A 10,446-nucleotide genomic window follows, 5' to 3' on the forward strand; every position below is an offset into this window, starting at 1 on the left:
AATCATACATATTCTTTCTTCTTCTTTTTTTGAATGGATGGATAAATACTTCCAGGTGTTCTAATTTCTCTCCACATTATTTGTGTATGTGTGTGTGCCACCAATGTGATTATCAGCTGTTTATGATTTCTTGCTTTTTTTTTCTTTTTTTGCTGGGAAGAGAGGTGAATTGATTTGGGGGGGTGGATTTCCCTGTCGTCTACGGTTTATTCGCCTTTTCGCGGCTGCTTCTGATAACGAGCCCGTCCTGCAACGACGCACGGTTGCCCACCTCCCTTCTAAGGCCCTTTCAAATCAAAGGAAACCGCACTTAAACAAACAACCCCGTACACGGGCCACCAGGGCCGTTTATTAGTCAGATTGGTGCTTTTTTTTTTTCCTAGTAGTAGTTGTTGTTGTTTGCTGCATTGTGTACCTCTGCGTGTTGGATCGCTGGTTTTTCAACCACTGTCGGTGCCGCGTCTTACATCCCGCACCCGCGTGTTGTGTTGCGGGTAAGGAGGGGGAGGGGGGGGCGGCACACACAGAAGTGGAGAAAGGAGAACAAATATTTTATCGTTTTATTAGGGCTGTTTTTGTTGTTTTGTCGTCTTTGCGTTGATCGATCTGCACATATATATATATACAGGGAGAAAGAGAGAGAGAGGAACACATTCCTTTCTGTTAGTGTCATCCATTCCGATGTATTCCTGCAGGCAAAGTCCGTTTTTTTCCGCTGAATTGTCCGTGTCGACAAATGATAAACTTTTGGAATCAGAGGGCCCCGGGTCTTGTTCTCCGCCCGTTCGCCGCGATGACGTCGCCGCCGTGGCGGTGAGTTCTGCATCACCCGCTGTTCTGCGTGAGACGATTTCGGTCGGGTCGTCGCCCCCGCCGCGTTTATTTGAGGAGATTTTTGAGGATGCCGCGGGCAATTTATCGATTCCCGTCATTGACACCCTTTCAGTACGACGGCGGGCAAATGAAAGCACGGAACTCAGTTCAGAGGCTGCAGAGCGAAGCACCACGACGCGGAGCAGTCAATCTCCTGCAGCAATCAATCCGCTACGTTCCATGAACCCCGCCTTCTCCCTCAGTCCTCGTGCAGCAAATGACAGTGGCGTGTTGCATTTGGCCCCAAGAACACCAAGTGTAACGATAAGCACGGACAGGGATAAACCTCCAGTTGAGTATAACTACGTCTTGGGCACTGTTGAGGGCCGTCGAAACTTTGTCACAGATGCGTTGCGTCTTGCAAAACAAATGAGTAAAGGTAAAATTGTGGAAGAGCTTATTCCCGTCTTGTTGATGGCTGCAAATTATGACGATTCTGTCTGTTCCATCGTTGGTGTATTGCCAGGTATAGTGAAACTGGTGCAGGCACTGGATGAAGATTCATTTTTATGCTTTTTAGGACTTATCATGAATCTGTGCTGTTCCGCCGATCACGGCGTTTTACGTGCGATTGCTGCTTCTCTGCAGGAAATTGTGGTTTATGTGAGTGAGGACATTGTAAAAAACCTGTTGCTGCCCCTCCTTACATCCATGACTATGTCGTTCTGGAGCTCACCCAGGGCAGTTGCTGCGTCGTTGCTGGGTATCTTTGCCTCCCGGCCGACACTTGTCAAGGAGAGTGGGATGACGGTGATGCAGTGGTTTAATTGCTTTATTGAACTCTCAAGGGACAAGTGTCAATTTGTGCAGGAAATGGCGGTGAGTTCATTGCATCAATGGGTAGCTGTGGCGGAGGCACATCAAGTGAATATTGCCGAAATGCCAATCTCCTTAGTTTACGAGTGTATGAAGGAAGAAAAAAGTGACGCGGTTCGTTATTTGCATGTCGCTGAATTGGTGCGTCTTGCAGAATGCATAGGGAAAGAGGCAACAGCAAAATACCTGCAGTTTTCTTTTATTGCAGCAAGCAAAGATACCAGTTGGCGTGTGCGACACATTGCCGCAAAGCATCTTGGTAGTTTTGCTCGTCTTTGTACTCATCCGGACGATCTTTTAGACGTCTTTGTTGCGCTCTGCGCGGACGAAATGAAAGAGACACGTGCTGTTGTGGTGGAGCAGCTTGGTATCCTTTTTCTTCATGTAGTTTCACAAGAGGCATTGGCTAAAATGTGTCTAGCGGTTGCACCTCTCGCAAAAGACAAGGAACCTGTTGTTCGGGAAAGTGTTGCAAATATTTTTTACGTGCTTCTTTCCCCTAACAACGTTGTGGATTATACACCGAAGCAACAGCAAGCCCTTTTTGCCCTGTTAACAGACAAGAACTACGTCGTTGGGCGAAGTGCCATGCGTAACCTGGAGCTTGTCGCAGCCAATCTTGGCAAATATCTGAGGCCCGGCAAGAATGTTGGAAATAGTGAGAGAAGAAATACATTGTCTGTGCCATTGATGAATCGGCGGGGGAGACGTAGCAAAAGGGCCATGAGCCTTCCTTCTTCCGCTCATGCAGGCATTGGTACTCTTATACCGGCGCCCGTGGGGTCTGTCAGTGAGAAACAGAAGGAGCGTGCCGCACTCGTCCTTTCTGGAATTATTAATCAGTTACATATTGTCAGTGATTCAAAGAACTGGCGTACTCGTGAGGCAGTTGTTATTTCTATTCGCCACTTCTCTGCCGCTCTCACAGAAGAGGAATTTATGCCGCTTGTGTACATTATTCGTTCTCTGCTTCGGGACTCCGTCAGTGCCGTGCGGGCAAGTGCGGTGGAGACATTATCGGCGGTGGCGATTGCGTATGGCCCTGAATGGGCAGCTCTCATGACATTTGAACTTTTTCAGAAAGAATTTGCTTTTAAATCCCGCACGCCATATATGTGGAGGGTGGTGGCGATTCAGTCCCTCTCAGGTATTATCCCAGTGGTGAGTGGCCTCTCGCCAATGGATCTGCGCCGCCAGGAGCTCCTGCAGCAATGGACACGCTTGTTGCGAGCCTTTTCCGAGGACGACGTTTCAAATGTGAGACTGGCAGTTGCCAAATCGTTGGTAGAGCACTGGCATTGGTACAGGGTGTGCGGCGTCCACCGGGATATCCTCCGCCAGTGCGCCGAGCGGCTGCAGCACGACAGCGACGTGGATGTCTTGCAGGTTGCGGAGAGGCTGCATTTAAACGCATTGGCTGAAGAGGGTGAAAACCCCTACAAATATGGCGTGATGCGGGAGGGAGATGGAGTGACGCGACGAGTTTAACAAATAAAAGAAGAGGAGGGATGAAGAAAGGGAGAGGGGGACATATATATATATATATAATATATAAAGAAAGAAGGATATTTTTTGACTGCTTCCTCAAATTGTGGTGTGGGAGCGCAGACCCGGACGTTTAATGATTTCTTTTATGTGTGGGTTTTGGTTTTAGAGCCAATGCGGTGGTGCGTTCCCTCCACTATTTTTCCTTTTTTTTTTTTTTTTCTTCTTCACTTTGAATTTGTTGTTTGCATTTGGCCTTCACACAATACGTTCCCTTTTTATTATTATTATTATTTTTGTACAATTCCATGTGGCACGATGTGTATTTTTGTGTGTGTGTTTCTTTATATATCTTTTATTTTATTTTATTCTTCTATTCCTTTCTTATCTTATTTGCCATCCATGGCCTCTTTGACGTGGTTTGCCTGTAGAAACGAGCGTGGGTAACGCTCATTGCCCTCCGTAAAGATGGGGGGTAAAACCGGCACGGCAACAGAGCGCTGTAGCGGCAGTGACGTTGTGTGTCAAATTCACACCACCGCGACAACAGCCGCACCACTCGCCGTGAGGCCGCATAACATGGGGATGGCGTTTATGAGCCGAATTCTTTTTCAGGTACCTCTCACCGCGGAGGGGAAGACGGTGAGGCATTGTTGTCAGCCGGGCCCTGTCCTGTTCACGTTTCCGATCGACGGAACTCATCTTCTTGTGGCCTGTGGTTCGGATAAAAGTCAAAGGGACGGCGGCTCAACTGTGTACGTCGTGCGTTTGTGCCCGGATGATCCCCCAACTTCTCTGCCCAGTCGCCTTCCAATCGCCGTCATATCGGGATGTGTGCAGAACTATAATGTGCCCTTCTCACCACGGAGTGGAAGAGCATTCCCTGCACCAGTGGCGATGGAGACAAGTGCTGGCTCGAGTCGCAGTGGTCACTTGCGTGAGGGAAACGCAGACTTTGCTGCGCGTCCTTCTGTACCGATGGGCTTAGCCACAGAACCAGTCCCGATGGCTGATGACGCTGTACATGGCACGTCTCCAATAAAATTTTTGCCATCTCGCCCAGGCCAATTGCATTCTTTTCTATTTGCTGACGCAGCAACGCATGCTATTTGGGCAGCGGAAGTGGACACTGGAACGTTAACAGTTTGCGTTGTACCGCCATCCCTTTATTGGGGAAATGAGGGAGGCGTTGACGCTGCAACCGCAGCTGATGCCAAGGCGCAGCAACAGCATCCATGTTCAGACGGTGCATTGAAGCCAGGGGCTTTATTAGGTGGCATAGAGGGATTTGTGGACGGACCTTTTCACATGGCTCGCTTTGCTTCTCCCTCCGCACTTTGTTGGCGTATGGACGATGATTTTGCTGGAGAGGAAGATGGTGGGGGGCCCAGGCAACCGCATACGGGGCGAGATACTTTTCGTGGTGACGTATTATTTGTCAGTGATCGCGGAAACCACGCTGTTCGATACGTTGACTTTCAAAACAGATTGGTGCGTACCATTTTGGGCATTGACGGCGTCCCGGGCTACCGCGATGGCGATTATCGCGTGTCACGCCTGCACGACGCCGCGGCCCTTGTGTGGTGTACTTCAGGACTGTTGTTCCTCGACAAGCCCAACGGCGCCATTCGACTTATTACTGGACTAAAAAGGAAGAAGAAGAATACAGTGACGGCTCTGGAGAGGGAAAAAGAGGGAGATGTACCTCAAACTGTTGCACAACTGAACATGCCCGTGGCGTCTTCAGAGGGACCCACGACACATGCCAAACTTCGCGTGTGGACTGTTGCTGGAGGACGGTATGGCAAAATGGGGCCGTATGTTGACGCCAAGGAGTCGCATCGGGCCTCATTGGGTATGCCGAGCGCGTTGGCGCTACTTCCAGGTGGAAATGGTGTGTTGTTTACAGACAGTCAGCATGGGGCATTACGTATTTTATCTTTGTGCGGGGTGGAGACTCTTATTGGGCCACACAATTGTCTTACTTTATCATCCCTCTCTAGGGGATTGCTTGCCTGCTCACATATTGTGGTGTGCCGCCTTGTCACATCCAATAACTCTTCGCGTCACGCATTTCTTGTCAGCAGTGGAGTGCAAGGCACCGTCTCGCTGTTGGTGCCGTGCGATGGGACGGAATGTGTAGGTGACGAGAAAGCAATCGACCTGGATTTCACCAACGTAACCTCACTTCTCCCAGAGGAATGTGCGCTGGTAGCGAGTGGAGTGCTAAGAAAGTACACATGCGTTGATGAGAAATCGTCTATTCGCATGATGGGAAAAACCGGTGTTGTTCCACGGGGAGGTACAAAAACGCATGGAAGTGGTAACGATCCTCACCGGAAGAACAACCACACAACGATGTTGTCATCTTCGTTGGTAGTGCGCAGTGGCGCCTCGTCCCGGGTTCAATTCTTGGCGCCATCCGCAAAATGTGGTCCTTTGGATGAGGCAATGCGACAGCTCTTCTATGTCTACGCGTACTACGCCCGCAAGAGCTCCGCACCAACAACCTCGACAAAATTATACCCCCTGGGAGGTGCGGAAATACCGGATGATGTGAACATGTCGTATTCACTTTCCTTAATGAGTTTCTGGCGCTTTCTCTCACACACAGAGTACTTTGGAGCATGCCCATTATGGGCAAAATCTTCGGCCAACCCTTTTGCCTGCATGGTTGGAACGATACCCGGTTTGAAAAGCAATGAAAACGGTGACGACGCTGCGCCGGGTTTGGTAGACTGGCGCCGCACCGCGGAGGTGCTTTATGGGCTGTGCGTGAGACGACATGGCTATCGTGTCCTTTCCATCATGGGCTTTAGCCTGTTCTGTCGCGTGATTCTCCTCCTTCATTGCTGGATGCGAGAGCAGGGACGGTGCGAGACCGGGCAGAAGGAAGGGCTCCACAGCAACGTGGATCGCCCGATACTTCCGTCGATCGATGGACTTAGGAAGGAGGAAGTTGTCGAGGCGTACAAGGACACCGTGCGTCAGGTGAGGAATGTCAACATTCACCTGCGACAGGGGGTGGGGGAAGCACAGAACGAGGGGAGAGGATTCATAGCGGCTGACGATGTTCTGTGCGTGCTGGTGCACAACGAAAAGAGCCTGCAGCGATTGTTCGAGGCTTTCAGCAGGAAAATATTACTCCATCGACGCCCGTCGTGTACGACTACAGAGGGCGACGAGTCACACAAGCGGCGGCGGCGGCTCCGTGACGTGCTGCTCCCCGCGGACACCAGAGGACACACGTCAACGGAATTCGCTTACGGGATGTCATACAGCATGTTTCATAAATTATTTCATGCGTTGGACGTCTTCCCGATCCTCATGGGCGAGTCCCTGCTGCGGCGCGCCTACGTTGACGCCCTGCTCACACCTCTCTTCCAGCAGCAACAGCAACAGCCTGTGCTCTCCTTTGCCCCTCCCATTTTCCAAGAAGTGGAGAAGATGTACGCTTGCGGTGGCGCAGCGCTTTCATTTCTCCCTTTTGTGGAGGCCTTTGTGCGCGTTGCCCTCACTGCCTTCTCGCTCTGCACCGAACATGATAGAAGGATGTACCCAACCGCCGCAGCGAAGGTGGAGGCTCTGATGCGGTGGGTCAACCGGTCAGTTGAACAGCACCATAAACACAAGCGGGGTGCGGCCGAGCGCGATGGTCCCTACCGTATCGAATCTCCTGGTGGCAAGCGTGCACTGCTTTTCTCCTCCTTCATTCCATTCGACGTCCACGCACGAGTTGAGGGGCGCCACCCGCGTCCGACGAGGCAAGAGAATCCCTGAAACTGACGCATAACGCCGACGAAGAAAAAAAGGAAGCAAGCAAAATAATTACTTTAAAAAGAGCAATTTTTGTTTTGTTTTTTGGAACATTAATTTGCAAGCGGCGACAGGCTCATGCCATCCACCAAAGAAGAGAGCAAGGGAAGATTACACAACAACGAGAATGGGAACCAACAACATCTGCAACACCACTTTTGGAGGGGAAAAAAAGTGTTGTTCTACACATGTTGAGTTCTTGTTTTTCTCTCTCTCTCCCTCTCTCTTTCTGTGTGTTCCTTTGGTGTTTCTTGGCTCCCGTTGGGATCCTTTGTTTCTGCTGCATCCGTCGCTCTCTTTCCTTCTCCTTCCGACTCACACGTGCCGCGTCATTCCAAGGTTTTTTTGTATTCATTCACTCGGCACAAAAACAAGCAACTCAGTCACGATGGCCTCCGCGGAAGTTGTCAGCAAACTTGAGGCGGCGTTCGCCAAACTGCAGAACGCAAGCGACTGCCACTCGCTCCTCAAGAAGTACCTCACGAAGGAGGTGTTTGACCAGCTGAAGGGGAAGCAGACGAAAATGGGCGCCACGCTCATGGACGTCATCCAGTCGGGCGTGGAGAACCTGGACTCTGGCATTGGCGTGTACGCGCCCGACGCCGAGTCGTACACCTTGTTCGCCGCCCTCTTCGACCCGATCATCGAGGACTACCACAAGGGCTTCAAGCCAAGCGACAAGCAGCCCCCGAAGGACTTTGGTGATCTCAACACGTTCATTGACGTGGACCCTGACAAAAAATACGTCATCTCCACACGCGTGCGCTGCGGCCGGAGCCTTGAGGGCTACCCGTTCAATCCCTGTCTCAAGAAGCAGCAGTATGAGGAGATGGAGTCGCGCGTGAAGGGCCAGCTGGAGAGCATGTCGGGCGAGCTGCGGGGAAAGTACTACCCGCTGACCGGCATGACGAAGGAGACACAGAAGCAGCTGATTGACGACCATTTCCTTTTCAAGGAGGGCGACCGCTTCCTGCAGGCGGCGCACGCCTGTGAGTTCTGGCCCACGGGACGTGGCATCTACCACAACGACGCCAAGACCTTTCTTGTGTGGGTGAATGAGGAGGACCACCTGCGCATCATCTCGATGCAGAAGGGCGGCAACCTGAAGGAGGTGTTTGGCCGCCTTGTTACTGCCGTTGGCGTCATCGAGGAGAAGGTGAAATTCTCGCGTGACGACCGCCTTGGCTTCCTGACGTTCTGCCCGACGAACCTTGGCACGACGATCCGTGCCAGCGTGCACATCAAGCTCCCGAAGCTTGGCGCGGACCGCAAGAAGTTGGAGGAGGTGGCGGCGAAGTACAACCTGCAGGTGCGCGGGACGGCTGGCGAGCACTCTGACAGCCCCGACGGTGTCTATGACATCAGCAACAAGCGCCGTCTCGGCCTCTCCGAGTATGAGGCGGTGAAGGAGATGCAGGACGGCATCCTGGAGCTCATCAAGGCGGAGGAATCTGCGAGGTGAGCCTCCGCACGCTCCCCCGCACAAAGTGAGGACTTTGATGCAGCGTGTGATGTAAATGCCCCGCTTGATTCATGGTTCTTTTATATTTTTGGTTTGTTGCCATCCAGCTTTCAATCTCTTTCTTATGTATACATATATAGAGGAAAAAATGCTGGCCACGAGTCAACCAGCGAAATGATTCTGGGAGAGAAATAAGCCATTCGTGGCTCAGTTTATTGGAGAGTCATTTTTGTCTGATTCTTCCTGGTTGATTTTGTGTGCCGCAGTTTATATATTGTGACTCATTTGGTCTATTTCTGTATTGCTTCGTATGTACAATTTACGACGCGCAGGTGTTGTTCTTTTTCCACGCCTGCGCCACGCCGCGGTGCGGGAGGGGGAAGAGGTGGCCAGTCGGCAGGAGGTTGAGCGAAAAAGGAGTGCGAGAAGGGAGGAAGAAAAAAGAAACAAAAAGAATGCAGCGTCACTGGGACGTGTTTTCTCTTTTTTGCCGCAAGATGGGCAAAACGTTTTATTCCACCCCGCCCCTGCCGTTTGCGCTTTTCCCCCTCTGCTAGGGCCTTTCAGGAGACGAAATAAAGCGGGAGGACGTTTGAGCATATGAGCGAACTTTTTTTTCTTTTTTTCTTTTTTTTTAATTGTGTGTGCGTATGCGAGTATTTTATTTTGGAATGGAAGCAGAAGGAGGCGAAATTCAAGCGGGGAGGAGCTTACTAGTATTAATTATTTTTATTATTATTATTGCTTCAAAGGGGTTCTGGTGTGCGTGAGCGGGAGGAGTGCCGCGCCGTGTTTTTTCTTGTTTTCGTTTTTGTGCAATCCCCCTTTCCTGCCACGCATGGATGTGCGCGGGCACGTGGCTGCTGCCTGCCGAGTGCCTCTGTCTGCTCATGTACTCCTTCTCTTCCGTTGCTCTTTTCTTTGACTGCCGCTGCACTGCGTGGCTCCCGGCGCGCGGACACGCCTTAGCTGAGCGAAGAGTGTGGCGGCACCGCAGCGAACATTCGGTGGGCCGCCCTTCTTTTGTGTATATCTGTGTGTGTGTGTGTGTCGCCGGTATTTGGCAACGGAGAAGCGAGGGCCAAGAAACGGGAGAACAAAAAAAAAAACGCCGAAAATAGCAATGAGGACGCAGAGCGACGGTGACGCCGGTGCCTCGCGCGAGGAGGCCCTCTCCCTTGGCAAGGTTGTGAACTTCTCGTGGGAGAATCTGACCTACCGCGTCCCCGTGGAGGACGACGACGGCAACGTCACGTACAAGACGCTGCTCTACAATCTGAGCGGGACCGCCCTCGGTGGGCGTGTCTTGGCAATCATGGGGCCGTCGGGCGCCGGCAAAACGACGCTCATGGGCACCATCACGGGCAAGCTGTACAACGCCAAGGCAAAGTTGGATGGGTGTTGCTTTCTGAACAACACAATCTACTCGCAGCGGTACAAGAAGCTGGTGTCGTACGTCTCACAGGACGATATCGTCATGGGCAAGGAGACTCCGCGCGAGGCGATCAAATTTGCGTGTCGTGTCCGCCTTGGGCTGAACATGGAGGAGTCGGAGAAACTTGTGGACGAGGTGATTTCACGGCTCCACATCACGGAGTGCCAGCACACCGTCTTGGGCATTCCGGGCATCTTGAAGGGGGTCTCTGGTGGTGAGCGAAAGCGGGCGAACGTGGGGACCGAGCTTGTGACGAATCCCTGCGTCATGCTGCTGGACGAGCCAACCACCGGCCTGGACTCGGTCAACGCCCTGCGCGTTGGAAAAATGCTTCAAGAATTGGCAAGGAGGGACATGCGGACAGTCATCGCAACGGTGCACTCGCCGTCGTCTGATTTATTTGACGTCTTTGACGACCTGCTTCTTCTCGCAAAGGGCCGTGTCATCTATCATGGCCCCACAGAGGAATCTGTGGCCTACTTTGCCAGCTTGGGCTACCAGGTTCCGCCCCGCACAAACCCCAGTGAGTACTTCATGAACATCTTGCAGCTTCCAGACG

The 10,446-nt window shown here is 51.9% G+C and overlaps 4 protein-coding genes across 4 annotated transcripts, besides 6 other annotated features; all 4 read left to right on the forward strand.

Annotated features, from left to right (window-relative positions):
* Window positions 1-10,446: a sequence feature (heterozygous, non-Esmeraldo-like haplotype).
* Window positions 682-3,177, forward strand: Tc00.1047053507241.10 (protein phosphatase 2A regulatory subunit, putative; the record flags this gene model as incomplete). The annotated part of the gene is made up of 1 exon (XM_801314.1): window positions 682-3,177. One exon carries the CDS (start codon window positions 682-684, stop codon window positions 3,175-3,177), a length of 2,496 nt encoding a protein of 831 aa, XP_806407.1.
* Window positions 3,220-3,245: a sequence feature (AT_rich).
* Window positions 3,450-3,472: a sequence feature (AT_rich).
* Tc00.1047053507241.20 (hypothetical protein, conserved) lies at window positions 3,643-6,954 on the forward strand (the record flags this gene model as incomplete). The annotated part of the gene is made up of 1 exon (XM_801315.1): window positions 3,643-6,954. One exon carries the CDS (start codon window positions 3,643-3,645, stop codon window positions 6,952-6,954), a length of 3,312 nt encoding a protein of 1,103 aa, XP_806408.1.
* Window positions 7,197-7,221: a microsatellite.
* Tc00.1047053507241.30 (arginine kinase, putative) lies at window positions 7,379-8,452 on the forward strand (the record flags this gene model as incomplete). Its single annotated transcript, XM_801316.1, has 1 exon — window positions 7,379-8,452. The coding sequence occupies one exon, from the start codon at window positions 7,379-7,381 to the stop codon at window positions 8,450-8,452; it is 1,074 nt and encodes a 357-aa protein (XP_806409.1).
* Window positions 9,063-9,088: a microsatellite.
* Window positions 9,170-9,195: a sequence feature (AT_rich).
* Window positions 9,576-10,446, forward strand: Tc00.1047053507241.39 (ABC transporter, putative; the record flags this gene model as incomplete). Its single annotated transcript, XM_801317.1, has 1 exon — window positions 9,576-10,446. A coding segment is annotated over one exon (871 nt), but the record flags the coding sequence as incomplete, so codon positions are not given.

Source organism: Trypanosoma cruzi, genomic scaffold, assembly GCF_000209065.1.
Source record: "Trypanosoma cruzi strain CL Brener 1047053513207 genomic scaffold, whole genome shotgun sequence".
NCBI classification, from domain to species: Eukaryota; Euglenozoa; class Kinetoplastea; order Trypanosomatida; family Trypanosomatidae; genus Trypanosoma; species Trypanosoma cruzi.